The sequence below is a fragment of the Moschus berezovskii genome, chromosome 9 (assembly GCF_049115385.1).
Source record: "Moschus berezovskii isolate FMDL1 chromosome 9, NW_MosBer_1.0, whole genome shotgun sequence".
Classification (NCBI taxonomy): domain Eukaryota; kingdom Metazoa; phylum Chordata; class Mammalia; order Artiodactyla; family Moschidae; genus Moschus; species Moschus berezovskii.
The window spans coordinates 24,067,185-24,090,148 of NC_142468.1; the positions used below are offsets into that span (position 1 = coordinate 24,067,185).

General features: G+C 51.8%; 1 protein-coding gene and 1 non-coding gene across 2 annotated transcripts in view; one reads left to right on the forward strand and one right to left on the reverse strand.

Moving 5' to 3' along the window:
• Positions 1-23: 23 nt before the first annotated feature.
• Positions 24-22,964, reverse strand: part of PLEKHH1 (pleckstrin homology, MyTH4 and FERM domain containing H1) — a 56,169-nt gene continuing 33,228 nt past the window's right edge. Inside the window, exons 8-29 of the mRNA XM_055437401.2 lie at positions 20,995-21,073; positions 20,320-20,411; positions 17,680-17,830; positions 17,363-17,505; positions 16,264-16,374; positions 15,258-15,344; positions 14,794-14,955; positions 13,612-13,692; positions 13,113-13,295; positions 12,607-12,715; positions 11,758-11,870; positions 10,965-11,141; positions 10,551-10,648; positions 9,894-10,071; positions 9,044-9,199; positions 7,889-7,989; positions 6,801-6,942; positions 5,562-5,704; positions 5,321-5,450; positions 3,440-3,526; positions 3,028-3,174; positions 24-2,117 (exon numbers count right to left, since the gene is read on the reverse strand). Of these exons, the coding sequence (XP_055293376.2) occupies positions 1,956-2,117; positions 3,028-3,174; positions 3,440-3,526; positions 5,321-5,450; positions 5,562-5,704; positions 6,801-6,942; positions 7,889-7,989; positions 9,044-9,199; positions 9,894-10,071; positions 10,551-10,648; positions 10,965-11,141; positions 11,758-11,870; positions 12,607-12,715; positions 13,113-13,295; positions 13,612-13,692; positions 14,794-14,955; positions 15,258-15,344; positions 16,264-16,374; positions 17,363-17,505; positions 17,680-17,830; positions 20,320-20,411; positions 20,995-21,073 (2,832 nt within the window). The 3' untranslated portion in view covers positions 24-1,955. The remainder of the gene's footprint in view (positions 2,118-3,027; positions 3,175-3,439; positions 3,527-5,320; positions 5,451-5,561; positions 5,705-6,800; positions 6,943-7,888; positions 7,990-9,043; positions 9,200-9,893; positions 10,072-10,550; positions 10,649-10,964; positions 11,142-11,757; positions 11,871-12,606; positions 12,716-13,112; positions 13,296-13,611; positions 13,693-14,793; positions 14,956-15,257; positions 15,345-16,263; positions 16,375-17,362; positions 17,506-17,679; positions 17,831-20,319; positions 20,412-20,994; positions 21,074-22,964) is intronic.
• TRNAY-GUA (transfer RNA tyrosine (anticodon GUA)) lies at positions 21,275-21,347 on the forward strand. Its single transcript has one exon. It is a non-coding gene; the product is annotated as a tRNA-Tyr (tRNA).

The following is a 22,964-nucleotide window of genomic DNA, read 5'->3' on the forward strand; positions in this document are numbered from 1 at the left end:
TGTTTCGTATTAAATCAACAAACTAGGGAGGATTCCTGAAGGGTCGGGAAGAAGACAGGGCAGGGAAAACAGCTTGACCCTCTAAACTCAGTAGGAACACAGCTCCATTCCTGCTTACTTTTTCTTTGGGATTTTTTTTTTTAAACTCCTGACATCAGCTCTTTTGAAAAAGATAATTTTTCCAACTATGCAGTGTCCCTGTAGAAAAGTTAAGAAAGAAAAACAAGCCCTTCAGGGACTGGTTAGTAGGAAGCAATGTCCTACAAAAGTCTAGTGGCTGTCCACCTAGCTCCTGTGTTCTGTACAGGGTCCTGTAGATGATAATATCCTTATTTGCCTTAGAGATACTCAAGATATTACAAAACCAGAGCTGTAACTTTTGCCTTTTACACCAGCCCTGGAAGGGTTATTCAGGAGCCTGTGGGACATGTGACATGTGACTTGTTCGAGGTAGAAATGTCTCAGCTAAATCCCAAATCCTGGGGGAAAGGGAGAAACCAAAATGGGAGGCAGCTATAAAATTGCCAGCCTGGCAAAGTCCAGTTCATTTAAAAGAGGCAGACACTCTGATGTGCTGCCTTTTTCATCATGCTTCTCAGTTTAAAGGGTGAGAGAGGGGAAGCTTACAGCAGCTGAGGTGTTCAGATAAACTAGTTCCAGCCTTGCAGTTTTTGCAGTGTGCCCCCACCACACACTTTGTTGGGGTTAAAGGCTTGGTTCATGGATGCTATTGCTAAACTCATATAGTTTGTTCAGCACTTTATTGAAAAATGATAAGGCTGTCTTAGGGCTATGAAATAAAACTCAGTTTCTCCAGTATTAGAAAATCAGAGTATAAATGAACTCTTTCGTCTTTTTTTTTTTCCCTATCAGGGGAAGGCGGAGACGAGATCATCTCTGCACTCAACAGCAGGTCTCATTTGGGGGTGGGAAGATATTGGTATCATCAGGAAGGCAAAAGGTGAAAGAAACTTTCAATTTCTTTCACCAGATGCTCTCAGGCATCAGATAACACATGTGTGTGCTCTGCTCTCAAACTAATTCCCAGTGCAAGTTCACCAGAAGTCTTAAGCAAATCCAGGCTCACAAGCCTGGAGAGGGGGATCTTCTGTTTCCGAGTAATTTTTGGCGGCCTCACAAAGTAGTAAAGAGCAGGATGCATTTGCTTGGTCTTTCAGTGAACAGGGGAATAAGTGATGCCCGCTTTCTACAGTAGTAAGCACAGCCTTCACTGAGCCCTGTCCGGTCGTTAAAATGAGACAAGGAGAGGCCAGGGTGGACCCACCCCTGCCCTTGCTTGTACTTGGTTGGGCTGACGGTTCAGTGTGAGGAGACCAGCTTCACTCTCGGGGGACAGCACCTTGTCCTGCAGGGACAGGGGCCGCTGCCCCGGAAGGGCGCCACTGATGCCTCATGTGTAGCAGCGGAAGGGGAAAGGTGGGTCGACCCCTTTGTCTCCAGCCCCGCCAACACCTCTCCCAGGTGGGAGAGGAAGTCCAGCCTGAGTGAGCTCTAGGCTTTTGTTGAAGTTCAAGTGAATTGGAAATTCTAGTCCTCTCCCATTCAGGGATGTCAGGAAAACTTCAAGTATAAATCCCCGCGTGAGGACCATAGGCAATACAAAAAACAGGAAAACTGACGTACAGCACTGATGCCCTCAGTACCAGGGACAGCGGGCCAACCCTGTGTCTAGAACTGAATAGCATCCACAGCTCAGTATTTTTATGGGGGGGTGTGGTTTTTATACTGGGTCTGGATTTTTAAAGGTTGGCCCTGGAACATGATAAGGCACCTGGAGAGTAAAGGCTTCATGGACACCGAAGTACACATTTCACAGAACAACTGGGGCGGGTTGCGGGGGGCTACCAGACCCATCACAGTAGTATCACACCCGAGGATACATGTCTAATCCCAGAGGCACCAGGTGGTGGTGGGGAAAAGGGCAGGAGAAATATTCACAGCAACGTTGGCCCCTTGGCAGCACAGGGAACAGAAGCAAAGGACTGTCGTCCATCCAGTTCCCATGGCTGGCAGGCAGCAGCAGGGGTGGTGGGTGGGTTCACAGTTGTGGAGCAGTGGTTCATGTAGCTGGCCAAGATGAAGGTCACCTCTGCAATCTAAGGAGACAACAGAGAAATGAAGGCATGGACCTAGCTTTGGCCTGAATCCTGGCTCTCTCTCTCTCCAGCTGTTACACTGGGTACTTAAGCTTCTTGGGCTTTGGTTTGTTTCTTAAATACCCACTCAGGGTGGAAATATACACGCAGGGGATCATTACTGGTGAGGTTCAGACAACCAGTGAAATGGGCGTCTGGAGTCCATGGTACCTCCTGAAAACAGGAGGACCAACATTCCACTCTGGCTGTCTCCAAGCCAGGGCAGGTGGCCTCCCTGGAGGAAGGGACCTGCATGTCCTCTCCTTTGGCAGGGACAGTATTAAAAGGAAAAGGAGGTTTGTCAAACTCCAGCTTTAGGATTAAAACAACAGTGTTTCCAGCCGCTCAGAAGGGAGCCAGAAACTATAAATCAGAACTTCGGTTTCAGAGTCTCTGAAATTGTTATTTTTGCCAATCAACATTTCCTGTACCGAGTAGGAACAAGGCCCTTAAAGTGAAACAGGTCTTTGGGCCTTCTTCAAAACCCCAGGGAAGGGGGAGCCTGTGCTGACTGGCCCACTTGTGACAAGTGCTGGGACAGCAGAACCCAAGGCAAGGTGAGAGCGCCTGGAGGAGGAAGCCGGCCGGGGCCTGGGCCTGCTGCAAGGACGAGCGGCGAGAGGCCCCCAGCTCAAGCTGCCCAGTGCTGTGACTGACAGAACAGAAGAAGGAACGTGAGGAGTGCCCCCACCAGCCCCTCTACCTACCAGCCCAGCACCCTCAGGAGTACTGATGAGAGACAAGGCCAAACATTTTTGTTTGGGCGGGGCCCTTCTGGAGTATTATCGCAACGCCAGTTTCCTTTCTATGCTCCAAGCCCACCTCATCATACCCAATCAGAGTCAAATGTTCTAGCAGCTTTCAGGCCCACCTTGGGAGCAGCCATCCGGAAGATCAACTTCTCAACGTGGCCTTTCCCAGAGCTCTGGTCTGGAAGGGATCTGATCACAAGCATGAAGTCATCTCGGCAGCCACCGAAGGTCGTCACAGAAGAGTAGGGATAGGTGACGTGCAGTTGCTGTGAGAAGCGATCCAGTTAGCTCCTGGGTAGCTTTCCCCCCTGCCTCCTGAGCTGGGAGTCTTGGCAGACCAGGAAAGAGAAGTCTGAAGTGGCCACACTTTGGAGAGCTCCATTCAGATGTCTATAGCTGTGTCTAGACTAGAGGACAGCAGTGCTTGGGGTGGGGGTGGAGGTAGTGGGGGCAGAGCAACCACGGTCACTCAGCTCAGGACTCTGAGTGCAGAGAGGAGGAGCCAGGGAGCCAGCCCTCACCCTCCCATACCATAGTGTTGTGGTCCAAGATGCTGACTCCATCCTCATTCACAGCAATCCACACCAGAGCGCTCTCCTTGGAAGATAGCTGTGCAGGCTGGGGGAACAGGAAAATCCCATCAGACCGAGTCACAGCTATGATTCTGAACCACTCAGTTCAGTTCAGTTCAGTTGCTCAGTCATGTCCGACTCTTTGCGACCCCATGAATCACAGCACGCCAGGCCTCCCTGTCCATCACCAACTCCCAGAGTTCACGCAAACTCGTCCATCAAGTCAGTGATGCCATCCAGCCATCTCATTCTCTGTCATCCCCTTCTCCTCTCGCCCCCAATCCCTCCCAGCATCAGAGTCTTTTCCAGTGAGTCAACTCGTCGCATTAGAGCTTTCTGAAGTAGAAGGTACATCCAGGGATCTGTTAGGCAGTGATTTCCAACTTTTTTCTCCTTTTGGAAAACACAGAAGATGGTGTTTGTACAGCATACTGGATAAACAGTCTGCTCGTGGCAGGAGGCGTCTGGCTTGGAGCTCTGGTCACTTACGAACTATGCTGAGTGGGGAAGGGTATCACTTTCTCGCAGTACCCACAGCCCACCCTGCTACGGCACAGAGCACAGCACACTCTGTTCCTGCTGCAGAGGCCAGCCCTGGCTGTTCCGTCACAGGCATGGAGAACAGGCCGTCTTCTCCTGGCTCTCAGAAACTGAAAGCATTCTACCCAGTTTCTCTCAGCACCAGTGCATCCTGCTTCAACCAATTTTCTAGGGATTATTTTTTTAAAAACTCAGGAAAACAATAATGCAACCTTAAAGGCTTTAGGCCCTACCAGGGAGAAAAGTTACAATTTGGTGGACAAGTCTTAGAATGACTAATTTTCCCTGCCAGGGCTGCATGAGGGCAATCTAGATCTATCTCTTCTACCCCGAAGTCTGGGAACAGAGCTGGACATGTCTCTTTCATCAGGAGCTTGCCCCAGCCTTCCAGGCCAAGAGGGTCCCCATGCTATATGCCTTTATAACTCCCCTGTACTTTTCCTTCATGGCACTGTGACAACTTGTAAAAAAATTATATATGCATTTAGACAGAGAGAGAATTATTATTTGATTAATGTGGACCTTCCCTACTAGATAGGAAGCTCCATGAAGGCACAGACTGTGTCGGATTTGCTTATATCTTGCAACTGCAAACAACCAGCACAATGCCTGAGATATAATAGGAGCTCAACAGTTCTTCGTTGAATGAATGAGTGAATGTCTACTGTCTGATCTGTACCCTCAGTGAACTGGATCACGATCCAGCATCGAGGACAGGACACTGTTCATTACGCACAAAGTTCACACATACCAGATACCCAGTGAAGAACAGTTCCAGCTGAAATTACTGTTGGCCACCTGGCCTTCATGCAGGAGAAATGAACTATTGCCTGAGTAGTCACATCCCCCGTGGCCACTCCAGGTCAGTGGAGATGTGTTTGTTTAGGTTATTATACTAATACGTCCTTTCAAACTTCTTTTCGAATGAAAGCACTCTTGAGAGGGACGTCACATCAAGTCTGAACCCTGCTGTGAATTAGTTGACCCTACCTTTTTTTTTTTTTTCAGGGGTAGGATTGGGAAAGAAGTCAGTAAAGGAAAGTTGAGGGTCACCCAGAAATAATCCTGGTCCAAAAGCAATGAGTCACAACTGCTCTGGTCCAGGGAAAGCTTGCAGCAGGCAAGAAATGGGTGGAGAGATTGCGACCCCTAGTGGTTGCTAGTGTGCGGGTCGGCGCTACAGACTGAACTGGCTCAAACCTGATGCAATCCCCGAGGAACTTAAGGGAGTTTCTGATGGGACGGTGGGCTTCCAGACGGTATGGTAACCACTCCTTCCACTGGAAACGCTCACACTTACCTGAGCAGCAAAGAGCTTAGCACCAAAGAGGGGCCATTTCCGGGCCACTGTCAGGTAGATGCGGATGCACTCAGGAGAGGAGCAGCCTTGCAGCGCCGCCCACTTTGTGGTCAGCTGATCTGCCAGGTGCCTGGTTTGGACAGATGGAGAGACAGGGTGCCATGTTTCTGTAGCAGCTCTGAGGTTTCCCCAACTCTGCAACCCTCCCCAAAGTGACTCCCTGCAAGACCCTGCAGCCTACCTCAGCTGTTCAGGGGGCGCCCCATGTCTGTAGCGCCTTGGGTAGAACCTGTCCAGGACCTGCTGGAGGTGATGCTGAGCCTTGGCAGAGGGTGTACCCCCAGGTCCTGGCAGGATGGGCCTCTCCAAGTCCCCGTACTCTACCTGCAACAGAAGCACGCGGAGGGACAAGTCAGGAAATTGGATGTGGATGGGTGTGGGTGGGGGCCTGCTGAGAGAGGTACAATAAACCATCATTTCATTCCTTTATTGTTGAGGAGGGAATGGATGGGAAAAAAACATTTCTTGTGAACAGACCCTTTATCTCAAGTTTCACAGATACCAGAGAAAAAATTTTAGGGTCCAAGAATATTAAAGATTGTCAAGTTCAATGTTCATTTTGCAGTTGAAGTTAAGTGCCTTATCCAGAGACATAGCTAATCAGTGGCAGACAACACTACAGAAATTCTGGCTTCTAATCCCAAACTAATGGGATACAGGGCGGAAGATGCTACAGATCCTACAGTGTAGTAGTGTTCCAAATGTGGCCATTGGAGTCAGATGCTTGACTCAAATTCCAGCTCTGCCATTTACCAGCTTTGAAACCATGATCAAGTTAAACTCTGTTCAGTTTACTCTCCTACAAAGTAAGGATGAGAACTAAATACGGTAATGCATATAAAACGCTCAGCACAGGGCCCTCTCTAGCATATTCAGTACATGTTTATTAAAGATCAACTATCATTATTTCCCCTTCTCCAGCATATAAATACAGGCTCTTTCTTGGGGGAAACATGAAGGCATCCCGGATGCCTTTGGCAAGACAGCCTCCTAAAGATAACAGGAAGAAGAGTCAAAGCCTGAATGCACGTTCCTTTTCCCAGTTCTCACTGCAGCGTTTGACAGCTGGTGAGTACACATTTTACAACATACATTATCTTAGAATCAGTACAACACTGTAGGGGCGGCAGTAAGGGAATTTTGCTTTCAGAATACAAAAGAGAACTAAAACATAGATAAGAAAAGTAAGTTGGCCAAGATCTCATAGCAGTTAGGTGGCTGGATTCAAACCTAGGCCCCTGGGTTCCGAGCTCTCAGTATGTGTCTGCAGTGAGGCGTTCTACTAACTAAGGAGTCAGCAAGGCCACCCTCTCTGGCACCTCAGAACCTGCAGAATCTTCTGTCTGCCCCCATGTGGTGCATTCTGCCTGCGAGTCTAAGACGGTCCCCTGAGCCTCCTGACTCCTGAACAGAACCTCACCTGAGCCATCAGGGCAGCCATCTCCAGAGCCAGCTCCTTGTTGACAGGAAACCTCCCTGCCACTATCTCTCCGTTAGTTTGGGAGGCGAGCAGCAGACGTTCTCGCTCTGTCTCGCCTTTGACTTGACTCCGAAAATACAGCCTACGGGAGAGAGAAAGAGAAGCGGACTCAACTGGAATCCCGAACGGATGAGGCTGTCTCTGCATCTGTATATCTTGATTTCCAAAGAAACTACTCTTTTTATACCATTTGTGAGTCTGTTTTCCACTGCCTCCAGAAAATTTAACCAAGCATGACACAGAGAAGATCTCTGCCCTTGCAGATCTCACAGCAACAGTAGCATGTGGTTAATTCTGAATTCACCTTTAGACTTACTGGATTAGGTGAGGGGAAGCTGGTACCTGGTGCGTGCATGCTAAGTTGCTTCAGTTGTGTCCGACTCTTTGCAACCCTATGGACTGTAGCCTGCCAGGCTCCTCTGTTCATGGGCTTCTTCAAGCAAGAATACCGGAGTGGGTTGCCTTGCCCTCCTCCAGGGGATCTTCCCAACCCAGGGACTGAACCCGTGGTGTCTTGCATTGGCAGGCAGGTTCTTTACCATAGCGCCACCTAGGAAGCCCCTTTTTCACAGTTCATTAGGGAACTGGATGAGTTAAGATTCCAAGAGACTAATGGAAATTATTCGCCTGGAGACATATCTGAGATGAAATTTTCTTACTCAAAGTGATAAAAAGTCAGGATGGCTCCTGTATTTCCTGGAATTGGTAATACAGGAGCAATTTATTCTTTAGCCTTAAATATCCAGTGCTCAAAATCTTCCTCTCTTAATGTAGCACATGTAGCCACCTGAGGAAGTTGGCTGGCGGTCAGGGGTGTGGGCGTGTGTGTCTGCATGCGTGTGTGAGCGTGCAGATACAGTACAGGGACCAAAAGCCTGAGCTGTCCAGGGTCTCACAGAGAACAGTATAGTCAGCCTGGGCCCCCAGCTAATGACCAACAGGCAGTGTTATATCTGTGGGCCTGTCCGTGAAGGACAGGCCTCCAGTGAAAAAGTGAAGAGCTGCGCCCCAGCAGCAGCCCTCAGGACCTGTTCTTGTACATCAGCTTCACAACACGTGTGCCACCCTCAGACTTTCCGGTGTGCAGCTCCTTCAGGGCTTGTTCCCACTTGGAGATGGCATCACAGATCTGCAAGATGCAAAAGAGCAGAGTCAGAAAAGCCCCCGATGAGGGGAAGAAGGTCCAGTCATGCCTGGACCCAGGCAGAGCAGAATGATCGCTCTCCATCCGGAGGCTGACCTGAGGGGCCTGTATACTCCCAGGACTCAGGGTGCCAGCGACTTCCTTACAGACAGAGGTGGAGCTCTGAGTGCAGTGTGGGCAGCAAACCACGGAACACTGCCCCCCACTGCCTTAACATCTGAGGCCACCTCCCGAGGCTGGGCAGGCCCCAGTCAAAACACATGGCCCCTTATCACCAGCTCCACTTCCCTTCTGCCAGCCGCCATTCTCCTCTTCCACAAGTATTACCAGAGGCCTACTGTGTAACAAAGCCTTACAGATGCCAGGCATTTACAAAGAAGCTACATGGCATAGTTTTTCCAGGCAATGGTAAAAGACTATAAAAGCCTTTGTGCTGTCACCATAAAGAAAGCAGACACTGAAGCGAAAACCCTCATCCTTATCAACTGTTCCAGCACATTCCCACAAACAGCCAGCATGCCCTGCAGCTCTAACCCCAGACCCCAATGCAACACAGGGCTGGAATCCCACTCAAAGTCCATACAGAAGTACCATAAGGATCTACCTCTTCATGATGGAACCTGTAAGCACAGTAGAGGCCTTGGCAGTTGAGGTAAGAGTGAGTGGCCAGTGTGCAACACAACATCTGCTGGGTCCAGCATACAGCTGTCTGTCTATGCGTGTGTGTATGGAACTGGCAGGGGCTCTGCCCAGGTCGGGCTGATGCTGACAAGCGCCTCCCTGTCCTTCCAAAACTGAGCTGAGAGGCAGCTTTTCCCCTGGAAGCTGAAGAGTCTCTCAAGGGAGGGAGGGACGTGGAGATCTCTCCAGAGACAAGGGCAGAGACAACTCTGCCTGTATGGGCTCATTTTAGGATGGCACAGAAATGCTGGCCTGGGGGAATGCCTCGGCCTAGTCTCCAACAGGCTGGGAACACAAAGTCCTGAAGGCCAAGGTGGCGCAGGAGGGATTCAGTTGGTTTGGGGGTGGGGGGCATCACCTTGACACTCCCCTGCAGGCAGTGTTCCAGGTCCCTGCCAGCAGGGTCGTCCGTGAAAAGGGCAAAGCCCGAATGGGAGGACTTCCTCATGCCCGTCTCCTGGTTTAGCCGCTGGAGGAACTCGTCCACAGTGGAGGAGCCGTCAAAACCCACCACCTGCCGGGAGAGGGGTCAGGGGAGGGGTCAGGGCCCAGGAGGTGGAAACGCATGACTGAAAGAAGCGAGTAAAGTGAAAGTCGCTTAGTTGTGTCCGACTCTTTGCAGCCCCGTGGACTGTAGCCTGCCAGGCTCCTCTGTTCATGGGAGTCTCCAGGCAAGAACGCTAGAGTGGGTTGCCATTTCCTTCTCCAGGGGATCTTCCCAACCCAGGGATCAAACCTGAGTCTCCTGCATTGCAGGCAGTCTCTTCACCAACTGAGCTACCAGGAAGTCTGAAAGGGCGATCACAGCGGCCAGAGGAAGCTGGTTTCCATGTGGTGGCGAGTGCTTAAGGGAGGAGCCTGCCCACAGTGAGCTGCAGCCCCACGTGCTACCCTGAACGCTTTGGGGGCCTTTCCCAGGCCACGCTCTTGGTCAGTGTCTCAGCTTCCCTCTTCATGCAGCGGATTCAAAAGATCCACCTCCCAGGCCGCGAACAGTGAAGCACTTCTGCGATTCAAGCTCCTTCCTCCCTCCACACGGGCGCAAATGGCCCCACTCGCCCTCTCAACCCCAGGCCTGTGCTTCGGCTGGTCTGCCTGTTAAGATCTGCTGGGCCTACGGAGGCTCAGCGCCCTCCGGCCCAAAGGTGTTCTCCTCGGGATTAGTGACATGAGAAGACTCAGCTCGGGGAGCGCGGCAGCCCAGTCACCTGGTAGGTCCCGTTGGCGAAGTGCACGGGGATGCTGAAGGGCAGACAGTGGTGGAAGGGGTTCCGCAGCAGGATGGACACCACCTCCATACGCGATGGCTTGGCCTCCCGCTCCCCGGTCTGCAGCGTCCGCTCCACCGCCCGCTGGCAGTACGTGGCGTACTGGCCAGTTTCACTTCTAAAAAGATAGGTGAAGGGAAAAAGGAACACTGGGGAATCCACTCACCCCCGGCTCCCTACCGACACATAACCTGTAGGACTGAACCCGCAGCTGGGAGGAAGTGATAGGAGCCCCGAAGACTGGTCTGGGGTGTTACTTTGTCTTTCGGGGTCTATTTGCTGCAGGCTGCTGGCATGGCTATTTTCTGCGGGAGCCCAGAAACATGGTAACAGAGAATGAAAATATGGGGACGATGTAGGGGCACTGTAGCTTCACATGAGAGCCCCCACAAAACACCCATGCCTATGTGGCCTGGCATGTAGAGGAGCCCAGCATGCACGGGTCACCATGTGCCCATCGGTGTATGTGCTGACAGGCCAAGTCTCCATGGCCACCGTACAAATCCCAGGGAGCAGGGGCGATCTGATCCACCCTGGTCTCCCTCGGCGTCCCTCTCGATCACGCCTGTCAGTAACGCCAGAGGGGCACTATCTCACCTGGGATCCGCATGGCGCTGGAGCTGCTGCTTGACGTACCAGAGGAAGTGGTGCTGGGGCAGGAAGAGGGGTGCGCACAGAGCCAGGAGCTGCCAGCACTGAGGGGGAAGAAGTGCGGGGTGGGTGCTGGGTCTGCGCGCCACCGCCCTCACGGTCCTGAGCTGCAGAGCCTTCAGCAGCCCCTCCACACCACGGCCCCCGACCTCCTGTGGGCACCGGGAGGGCCAGATGGCCAGGCTCCGTCCAGAGCCGCAGTCACGCAACCTGTGTGTGGACATCCAGGAGGGGCACAGAGAGGACAGCGGGACAGCTTTGTGCCCCGAGGCCGCCTGCTGGCCACCAGTCACCTCCTTCCACCTCTCCCACCTCCTGGGCAGCCCTGGCCCACAGCTGTTCTGCCCCAGGGACGCCCACCTGCATGAGGGAGTACTTCTGCGGCGGGCGGCAGCTGGTCTGCTTCATGAGTTGGCAGTAGATCTCGCTCTGCAGCTCGGGGTGAACCAGGCAGACCTGCAGCGCCGTCTGCGCCAGGGACACGTGGTAGTCCACCGAGGCGGCTTCCACGGGCACGTTGATGAACAGCTGGCAGGACTGCAGGGAGATGACGGCGGGCTCGGGCAGTTCCTTTGATGACTGTCCTTTGTGGCTGGGACAGACTGGCCTGTCCCCCCAACCCCAAGAGCTCAAGGGAGGCCCCGATTCACTGCAGACAGCGCTTTTTCGGAGGAAGCATCATTACTGCTTGAGAATATCTATGCTTACTGAGATGGCTACTTTGGGAGAGGATTGTTCCTTCTTTAAATATTCCCGTTACATAAACAAGACATATTCATTTTTTAAAGAAAAAGAATATTCAGAGGGGAACAAAGAACATCCTAAAATAGGCCAGAACCTCTCAGGTCCAGAAGCAACAGAAACCTGCCCCTTCCCACTGTGCACTCCAAGAGGAGGGCAGCTCTTCATTTCAAGGGTGTTCCCCAAAGACCCAGGGAAGATGTCCCAGAGCTTCCAGTATCTTCCCCATAAAGCACACGGTGGGAACCCTGAGGGACTGTCTCCTGTCCTCTTCAGATCCCTCCATAAGCTACCCTCTAAACTGCTTGGGTCTCCATCACCACGGTGGGCAGAACTGCCCTGGACAGAGCCGAGACACAAGGCAAGGGTGCCAACTGCCCATCTGTGGGCCTGGGCTCGGCTCCCACTTTACCTTGAAGAGCTTGACAGCCTCCGTCTGCAGGGCCTCGGAGGGCAGGGTGGTGAGGGAGGTGTACAGCCCATCTTTGCTGTAGCACAGCATGGGGTGCCTCCAGAGGGGGGAGTCTGCCGGGAGCACAGCACCAGAGAGCAGTGGCAGTCAGCACCATGGAGGGGACGCGCCCCCACCCCACCCCTGCTCTGATCTGCAGGGAAGACAGGGCTTTCAGTGTGGACACACGGGTTGTGCTGCGTTTACACCCACAGAGCGTGGGCTGGGCAGGTGTGTGCTGCATTTATTCAGCACACTCAGAAGCATGGCTTACAGGAAGGCAGCTACTGCTTTGCTCGTGGGGCTGTAGTAGGAGTGAGTGTGCAAGGCATGGGCATCTGAATGTAAGCGTGTGTGTGCGTGCGGGTGTGCAAGGGAGGCCCCCTCCTTGCAGTGTCAGGTCTGGATAGAGGAATGTGTATCAGCTTGGAACAAACAAGCCTTGAAGCAGCAATGGAGCAGTGTGTGTATGCATGGAGCCCTTAGATCCTTAGGGTCTTGAGAATCAGGAGCAAAATACAGACTTCTAAACGCCCCAGGCTCAGGTCAGCCTGATCCTAACTTCATTTATTAACCACCTCTAACTACAGATTAACCAGCCACCTTCTTTCCTCAACCCTCTGTCCAGCCAGCAAAGTTGCAGGGAACAAAGTAAAACATTGACCAAGTGTCTACTCCCCAGTATCCTCACCAGAAACAAGGCCCTGGAGCATGGGACACGAATGCCCTTCTGTGGCTCAGATGGTTTCCAATCACCAATTACTCAGCCACCGCCCTCCAACCCAGCAGCGATGGCCACCCTTGCCTTACCTGGGTCTCCCTCACCATCCATCAGCTTTCCAATGAGCTGCTCATAGGCAGTGCCCACCTTGGCACTGCTGCCACCCGCAGCCACTGTGAGGTGGTAAAGCCACGTATCCTGGAAGAGGACGGAAAGCCAGCTGATGGGGCTGGGTTGGGAGAGAATGGAGGCAGGACCTCCAAGGGAGCTTCGCTGAAGGGGCCAAGTCCAGGGTGGAGCTCAGCCTGCTTGGTTGGCACAAGCTGAGGCCATCGGTCTCTAAGAGCAAAGACTTGGGATCGAATGAACGTGAACCTAAGTTCCTAAGCTTGTGGTCCCCTCCATCTTATGGCCCCAGTGAACAGATGTTGGTTGCTGGGAATGAACCCAGTAGAAGGAATATTCCCAATCAGGAAATACGAGTTGCCAACATGTCTAGGAGGAAAATAAATTTGAATTTTGGGAATCTCGGGGAAGAAGGAAGGAAGATAAGAATCAAAGGGTTGAGCTTTGGAGGCCCAGTTCCCTCCCTCACCTTTTCATGCTTGGTGCCAATGAGGAGGTAAGTGGGGCTGTGCTCCGGGGGGTGAATCACCAGGGTGTAGTGGGAGGACAGCAACTGCCGGGTTCCTCCAGCCTCATAGTCCTCGTCTGAGTCACAGGATCGATCTACTTCCTCTATGCGCGCGTCCCGCACAGGCAGACGGCCCAGGGGTCGCTGCAGACAGGAGCCTTGTGTGAATGGGACGGCTGGCAGGGATGGAGGAGTCTCCTCTCTATGAACCTCAGGGCTTATAGCGCTGGGGATCAAGGAGGCGGATGGATGACAGGATGGGGAAGGGGAGATAGGCCTGCAAGAGCACAGACACACCACACAAAACAACCTGTGGGCCTTGCACACTGGTCACACACTCAAGAGAGGGATCCAGCCACTAGCTTTGTACTGGTTATAGGGTTTGGGGTGGGGCCTTCCATCAGGACATGGAGCCACAGGAATGCAGATTGGGGGAAGCTATTGGGAGGCCAGGAAGTACCTTGTCCTCGTGGCTTCGATAGTAGTAGAAGGTTCTCCCAACAAGAGCACACCAGACCAGCTTGGAGTGGCCATGCTTGACCTGCAGGTCAGAAGTGAACCAGCATTATCAGAATCAGATGACCCCAGAAGTAAATCTGGGACTGGTAAAGAGAAGCAATGAGGAGACAGATCTCAAAACCCCTGATTCAACTCAGACCCTTAGGTCAATTCCAGGTCAAACTCAGATGCCACCCAGATTCTCGACTAATGGAACCAGCTCTTTCACAGTGAGGGTCCATGGCCACGACACCCCCATTCATCCTCATATGAACTGCCATTAAAAGGTCGACCTGGCCAACCAGATGTCCTGTCCCAGGAATATGACCACAAGAAGAACTTGCTAGTCAGCAAGGGCTAGAGTTGGGAGGGCAGGGCCACCGTGGGCTGAAGCCCTTGGGCAAATGTAATCTTGAAGTGTAAAAACACTGCACTTGAGCAGAGGAGAGGGCCGTGCACAGAGACTGAACAGGAAGGCAGAGGGAGAGCCCCAAGCACGGAGCTTCTCACACTTCATTCCTGACAGCGTCCTGGCCTAGTTACTGCACTTCCCTGTTAACCTCCCTTTCCTTGAGGTCAACAAGTGTTTCTCAGCTCCCTGCAACCAGAAAGGCCCTAATTAAAACGTCTTTAGGGATTTTCCTGGTGACCCAGTGGTTAAGACTCTGAGCTTCTGCTACAGAGGGTGCTAGAGGTCGATCCCTCGTCAGGGAACTAGGATCTTGCATGCCAAGTGGCACGGCCAAAAAAAAAAAACAAATCAAAAAACATCTTTAGGGCAGCCTGAGGTATTATGAGTCTTTGGCCACACCTGCCTCACCAAGGTCACAGCTTCCCTCTTTTCATACTGAGCTGTGGTGAATCCAGGGAAGGGGTGGGGGCAACTTTTAATGACCTCAAAATGGGTCCAAGACATTCCTTTCCCTCCTCTGTCTTAAGAACATCTGTGTTCTAACAATCTTGATCCCTGTTTTTCCAGAGAGTCATTCACCATCACCTTATGTGGCTCAGACCACAGGTAACCAGTGTGAGGAACCTTCTGCAGAAAGCTGTGTCAGGAGGGGACCCACCACCCCCGGGACTCACTCCTGGCTCCCCTGACTCTCAGGAGGCCCACATGCCTCCCCCGTTTCCCCATCCATACCTTGGTCAGCCAGCCCTTCACCGTGGGCTTGGCGCCCCCCTGAGGCAGGGCTGGAGGCCCAGTGGCCTGGACCTTCAGCAGGCTCTGCAGGACACGGATCCACTCCTCCAGCAGGCTGGGCGAGTCAGCCGTCAGGTAGTAGGTCTTCTTCTCAGAGATGAGCTGGGGGTGAGGGGGTGGGGAGAGGGGATGGAATAACCGGGATCCGGCTATGAGGTGGCACAGAACTCTGGCCCACCGGGCCTTCCTTCTTCTCCTCTTTCCCTCCTTATCTCTCCGACCTTCACTCCGTCTCACATCCTGCCTCCTCTTCCTTCCTCAAACCCACAAATGAGGATCGATGCAAATGTCAATATAACGTCTTTCATACATGCTCATTCCGCCCCATCTTTGTTTTCATTGGCGCCATATCCAAACCCAGCACCTCTTCTATCTAAAACACTAACTGCCAGGAGCATGCTCACCTGGAACGAATGTGCACCTTCCCCTCGAACAATCTGGCAACGGGAGTTCAGTTCCACTTGGCCTTGAGGTTTCCGGATGACATCACTCTGTAAAGAAAGGAAGGAGAGGAAAGAGGCTGGAGCCTTCCCAGAGCACACTGTTTCCCCTCAGATCTTACTCCAGGTCACAAAAGGGAAAGTGACTTCCAAGCGTTCCTGGGCTGTGGCATGATGGGTAACTTGTTCTGGATCCTGGTTCTAAGTAAATTGGAGACGTGGGTCCTGCTGATCCTGGCCTCAAAAGTATAGCTTGAACCTTTTTCAAAACTGGGTAAGAAGCCACTAAGTTATTCCTGAGTTATAAAGCCCTTAAATTCTTTGTACTATATATTTTACAACAAGTGTCATCAACGGGTGGCCTGTATATCACATTACCCTTTCCAGACACGATTAATCAATCAGAGCATGCCTACTCATTGAGTGGTGCGGGCCCAGAATCCTTAACATGGTGCTCAAGGCAGGCACTAACAATCAACTAGAGTTGCACAAGAGACAGGCCTTTTCACCTTCTTTAAAATATTAACACTGAAAAAAATTAAAAAATAAAAAAAATCATTAACATTGGTCCTCCAGGGAGATCCTGCCAAACTAGGTCTCAGGATCCTAAGGCTCCCAAATTCCAAACAGCATTGGAAAAAGATGGAGGCGGTAACAAGCTTCTCTGTTAGAACAGTCCAGATCACGTGAGGGCAGCCTGGGAACAGTTCATTTACAGGACCAGGCATGAGAAGAACTTGGCTTCCGAAGGAAAAAGGAATCACCAAGTCAAGTGGTCTAGAAGTGCCCTTGACTGCTCAGGGCTTGATTTCACTCCTGGTCCTGTGTGGGGCTCAGAGCCTCAGCAACCTGCCCAGGCTGCCTCTTCCACCTGCCAGACTTTCGCCCTCCGCCCGGCTTCCAGTCCCTCATGCAGTTCTGGGGCTGGGGTGGGTCCTTTTGCCTACTGTCCAGGGAAGGAAGGTCTCACCGGAGACTTGTAGTACATGATCTGTCCCTGTCTCAGCACAAACCAGCGCCTTTTCCATGTCTTCACCCGGCTCCCCATTTTCAGCAAGTAGCCTGACTTCTCCAGTGACTCCTGCAGGCGTGGAGGGGTGCAGGGCAAGAAGGGGAAAAATCACTGGGGTTCCTGGACATCACACAGGCCAAAAGGGCCCAGCAGAATCGCTGCTTTGTCATCAATTAAAACAAATTTTGAGTATCTACTGTGTGTGTCGGACATGATTTAGCAACTACAACAATGTGTGTTTTCAGGGAACTGCCCGGCTAAGGGTGCAGAGAGGAGTCATCAAGCTGGGTGGTCCTGCTGGCAGCGGGAGACAATACATGACCATGAGGAGGTGGTGGATCAGAGGCTGTACAAGCGAGAGGCTGGCCAGGGGAGGCTTCCAGCAGGAGCCAGACCTGAACCAGCCTTGGAAGAAAATCAGCCTTTCCTTCAAGATAAGCCCAGAGGAGGACGGAGGCCATTTCAGGCAGCAAGGAAGAGCGAGAGCAGAGTTTGGGGAACATGAGCTGAGTCGGGGAGGAGAGTCTGTGGAGGGGGAGGGAAAGACAAGACAGGGCAGCACAGCGGTGTGGAGCGAGGGCTGGGGAATGAGCCACCTGGATTCACTGCTGGCTCTGGCACACACAGTACTCCTGAGCCTCAGGCTTCTCATCTGTGAGATGGGTTAATAAGCCTGAGATGACGGTGGGGACAAAGGAGACACTGCATGCAAAGCCCTGAGCATGGTGTCCGGCACACTAAGAACTCAATAAATACACTGTTAGCGCTCAGCATCCTTGGGTCAGTGTGGAGCTAAAGAGGCAACATGTGTAAACTCCTCCTGCCCCACTGGGCCCCCTGGGCCACAGTGATGGGGTCTGAGTGCACCTGACCTCCTAACTGCATACCCCCAGCCCACTCCCCGAGGCCTCACATCATCAGTGGCAGCCCCCAGGCCCCGCTGTCCCTTCGCCAGTCCCAGGGACCCCACAGCTGCTGCCTGGGTCTCGTGCTGGTGGTCCGCTCCCACCCAGCCCTGCCTCGGCCCCATGGGGTGGGAGCGGAGCTGCCAGCTCACCCCGCCTGGGCCCAGCCCATCAGTGGAATAGGATGAGGTGCGCTGCAGCTTGTGCTCAGGCTCAGAGTAGTCACTGTCCAAGGAGCAGGCATCCGGGGGAATGGCGTAGTCACCCTCGGAGCTCAGTGAGGACATGGAGACGCCTGTCCAAGGGAGGAGGAGTCCAGGCCTGGGTCCACACCCTCCCGGCTAGCCCAGCCTGGGAACTGCAGGGGCCTCCTCACCCACCAGGGACCCCCCCAAGTAGGATAGCCCATGGGAGGACAGGAGGGGCCCCTCATTGTTTCATACCCCTCCCACCCACCCCTCTTCCTTACCTCTCTTGATGGCCCGGGGGCTGCCCAGTCCACTGGTCTTCCTGGACTCAGAGCAGGGGAGTGAAGTTCGGAAGCTCGCCTGGGAGCTGCAGTCATCATCGGACCCAGAGGACTCGTCCACAAAGGGCACCGTGCTGATCTGCGTGGCTTTCTGCAAGACAGGACCCCTCCCCACTGCAGCTCCTGCTGTAAAGCAAGCCCCGCCCACCTGCACTTTCACTCCAGCTCCATGTGCCCTGGGTGTGGCCAACACAGCCTGTCTAGTGCATGGGGACACCTCCACCCAGCTGGGACACCCAAAGGACAACTGTCCCCTCCCGACCTGACCACCGTACCCGTGTCCTCACCTCCATGCTTCTCTCTCCCCCACACACCACGTGGTCCCCAGTGGAGCTGCCCCACTGGGGCTGAACACCTGGCTGCTGGGACCCTTGCTCCCTGCCACTAGGGGGCCAGAAAACCACACCACCAGCCAAGGGTGAGACGTTCCGTTCCGTTCAGTCGCTCAGTCGTGTCCGACTCTTTGCGACCCTGTGGACTGTAGCCTACCAGGCTTCTCCGTCCATGGGATTCTCCAGGCAAGAATACTGGAGTGGGTTACCATTTCCTTCTCCAGGGGATCTTCCCGACCCAGGGATCGAACCCGGGTCTCCCGCATTGGAGGCAGGTGCTTTAACCTCTGAGCCACCAGGGAAGGGTGAGACAGGAGCTTTAAAAGTGGGTGGGGATGACAAGTCGAGAGATCATGGTAAAAATTTTAAAAGACCAATTACTTCAGTGTTGGGGAAACTGTGCGGAAAAGGATACTTTCCATAGTGTGATAAAATATTTTTAGAAGGTTATTTGGTACTACCTGTCAAAATTTAAAACATACATATTACCCACCCATAAATTCCACCTCTAGAACCAGGTCCTACAGAAATATGTATATATAAGTGCACAGAGAAGTATTTGCAAGGTGATGTTCATCGCAACATTGATTTTAGAGAAAGACAGAGATGACCCACATTGTGAATCAGGGGAGGACAAGTAAAGGTCTATTAGGGATACTGGACAGCCCTAAAAAGGGAGGCAGAGCTGTGCTGCCTGTGCAGGCAGGGCAGGAAGACCTGTCACATGGCTGGGTGCACAAGCAAGGGGCAGACTGACACGTATTATGTCATCCTCCTTGTGTGTGCATGTAAGAGAGAGACACAATATTTATAAATGCGTTTGTAAATGCGTCAGAGGACATTACAGAATAAACACCAAACCATTAGTGATAGTTGCCTCTAGGGTTAGGAATAAGGGAAAAGCAATGTAAGAGGAAATTTCACTTTTGGCTTTTTATCCTTCTACAAACAAGTTTTACAAAGTATTATGGTTATGATCTCAAAAAACAGTAACAAAAGCAGACCAAAAAGTATATGAAAACATCATGTTGCAGCAATATCTGATTTTTGTTAAATATATATATATATATATATATATATATATAGAAAGAGAGAGAGAGAGGGACTTCCCTGATGGTCCAGTGGTTAAGAATCCATCTTACAATGCAGGTGACATGAGTTTGATCCCTGGTCATGGAACTAAGATTCTATGCCGTGGAGCAACTAAGCCCGCGTGTTGCAACTGGAGTCCACATGGCACAGTGAAAGATGCCACACGATGCAGTGAAGATTCCATGTGGCATAACTAAGACCCGAGGCAGCCAGCCAAATAAATAAATGTTTTTTAAAATGTAGAAAAGTTATGGGAATACATGTTTGAACACATAAATAATTCCGGATGGAACACCACTGGTCTCTGGGACAGACATGTGAAAAGATGAGGAGCAGAGGTGGAGCAGGCATTGGTTTAACCTCTAACTTTTTACTTTGTCCTCAATCATAATGATTCACATTTTTTGTAAATGTAGAATTTTTCTAATAAAAACCTAATAAAGATATTGCTGTGTACCAGGAACTCATATAGTGTTGTTGGTTAATTATACTTCAAAAACAAAGAAACTCATAGAAAAAAAAAAAGAGATCAGACTTGTGGTTACTCATGGGGCAAGTGGGGGAATTGGATGAAGGTGATCAAAGGTATAAACTTCTAGTTATAAGTAAGAACTAAATATGTAATGCATAATATGATAAATATAATTTACACTGTTACATGTTAATACATGAAAGAGTAAATCCCAAGAGTCATTATCACAAGGAAAAGGTTTTTTTTCTGTTTCTTAAATTTTATATCTATATGAGATAATGGATGTTTATTAAGCTTATCATTGTAACCATTTCATGATGTATGTAAGTCAAACTATTATGCTACATACTTTCAACTTATACAGTGCTATATGTCAATTATACCTCAATAACATTGGAAGTAAAATTAAAAATAGATTTTTAAAAATCTAATAAAGATTCATGGGGTTTCAAAGAGTCGGACACAACTGAGCAACTGAACTGAACTGAATAAAGATAAATAAAATTATATATGGGGGTGGGGGGGAGTGGAGCAGGCACTGAGCTGCTTGCCCAGAGTTACATGTGTGTTCAGAGGCCTGACCCTAGAGCTCAACTCCAGCTGCCTGCAGATAGGAGTGGTGGTCAGGAGGTGAAGGGAGGGCCTTTCTGGAAGACCATCCCTCCTCCAACAGCAGCTTCTTACCCCCTTCAGGGCTGTGTAGACAGGCACGGTGACGTTCTTGTAGACAAGGCCAGAGAATGGCCCAGGTGATGCCAGGGCAGGAGGGCTTGAAGCTGGAGGGGCGGGAGAGAGGAATGAGATTCACTCCGGTGACATAACCCAGGAAGGGGTGGGAGGGAGGCAGAGACCTGAGCGGCGCCAGGAGGAGAGAGTCTTCATATATAGCATTCCCTGAAACAAACAGCACTCTGGACAGACCAGACACCCGGGGGACAGATACCAGGACGAGGGCCAAAGTGAGTTACAAGCCATGTGACTACGCATCACTACGCATCACTGTGGGGACGATGCGGCGGGTGACTCCGGAGCCACACACAGCAAGGGGCGGCGGCTCCTTCAGCCCACAGTCCTCACACCCGCGGGGAAAGCCAGCGCAGGTGGCCCCGCCTCCAACACCCCTTCCATCTCTGTAATTGGCTACAACTCCGTTCACGCCCACTCCCACCCTGCACTTGATGAGCAGAACCCTGCAGCTTCCTTCTCCCTCCAAGGAGGGAGCCCTGGCCACGTGCTTTCACCGAACCTCACCTGTTGTGGGAAGGAATAGGCTGCAGGTGACCTGGCCTGGGCGTAGCTCAGAGTCCTCTCCTCCGCGCATGCCCACCCTGCCCGCCACAAGAGCCACTTGGGACTCACCGCAGCAGGTGGCATTACTTCTGACAGACACTTCAGACAGCCGCATGCCCGATGTGGCCACAGCGTAGATCCGGCTCTCCTAGAACAGGGCGGTGGCAGGGGGTCAGGGCCCACGCAGCCCACCCACCCCTGTGCCCATCCCGGCCCTTGGCTTTGGAGGCGGGCAGACCTGGGTCCACATTCACGCTTAGCCAGTGACTCCAAGGGTAGGGGTGGGGGGATCTGGCGGCAAGTTAACATCATTTCTGGACCTTATTTTCCTCAGCTCTAAATGTGGGCTTCCCTGGTGGCTCAGTCGGTAAAGAATCTGCCTGTAATGCAGGAGACCCAGGTTCAATCCCTGGGTCAGGAAGACTCCCTGGCGAAGGAAATGGCAACCTACTCCAGTATTCTTGCCTGGGAAATCCTACGGACAGAGGAGCTTGACAGGCTATGGTCCATGGGGTCACAAGAGTTGGACACGATTTAGTGACTAAAAACAACCAACCAAAATGGGCGTAGTAAACAATACCTTTTAGGCCTTTGTGACAATCAAATGAAATTATCAACAAAAACATCTAACGCCTGCAATACAGCCAGTGCTCATCAGGTGATATTTATTCCCTCCCTCTCTGAGGCCCTTCCGCTTGGGACAAGAAGTTCAGGAGGAGAGGGGACCAGGACCTGTTTCTCTGCATCTCAGAGCCCCAGAAGTTGGGGAACTGACAATGAGGTGGGAGTCCCATGGCAAGGACTTGCCCTTTTGTAAGCCAGTTGTTAGAAAACTGAGACATCTTTTTCTCCTACGGTAACAATGTTATGTCATGGTTAGGCTTCAAGCTCAAAGTCCTAGCTCACCCAGACTCCTGAACCCCACCACAGAAGACAACAGGAATGCCCACCCCAACTCTTCCCTTGCCCCTCAGGGTTCCCTGGTTCTGAAGCAGACCCACAGGCCTGGGGAGCTTTCCTTAGGGTTTGGATCCCTCCCAAACAACCCAGAAGTCCCACCTATCCTTTTCCATATCTCTTTTCCACTCAAGGTAAAGGGAAAACAAAGGCCCCTTCAGGTGACATGTGAGGTACAGGGACTGGGAAAGGTTGCTGGCCTGGTTCCTGGGGTTGGGGCGGGAAGCAGGGTGGATGCTACATCAAGGCCACTCCAGAGAGGAGTTTGATTCCTGGGTCGGGAAGATCCCTGGGAGGAGCGAATAGCAACCCACTCCAGTATTCCTGCCTGGAGAATCCAATGGACAGAGGAGCCTGGAGGGCTACAGTCCATGGGGTTGCAAAGAGTGGGACAGGACTGAACCAACTGAGCACACAGACACAATGCCTAACTCACAAGGTTATTTTGAGAACTATCAGAAAAAGGAACTCTAAATCAGCAAATAAGTCCATCTGACTCCCTCAGATTGAGAAATGGCCTTCCCCCAATTTTCAGTCTCAATTTTTCCCATGTGGTTACTGCCCAGCTGGTCCCACCCTATAAAAGACGTTGGGTTTTCTGGCCATTATGGTTCCCTAAAGTGACAAGAGTGATCCTGTCTCACAGACGGAAGGAGCTGAGCCCTCTTGCCGAATGCTCCCTTACTGACCACCTCTGTTTTAGGACTCCAAAGCATCTGGATTAACAAGATAGCAGTGAACAAGAGGAGGGATGGTTCTAGTGGTATTCTAATCTCTCTTGGCCCCTGCCCTGTTTCCAACAACTTCTCCCCTTGCTGTGAACCACTGCTGCAACTACTCACCAAATACATATTAACACACTTAATCCTCAGGGCAACCCTGTAAAGCAGGTACTAATATCCCCATTTTACAGAGAGGGGAATTGAGGTACAGAGGTTCAGCAGCTCGTGCTAACTCACAGAGCTAGTGATTCAGTCCTTCTTGATTGATCCTAGGTGCTTAGCCACCACACCGCACCTCCTTGGAGAGTCACAAAGATTACACGAGAAAACAAGCATGCAGCTTGGTTGTGGCCCAAGCTC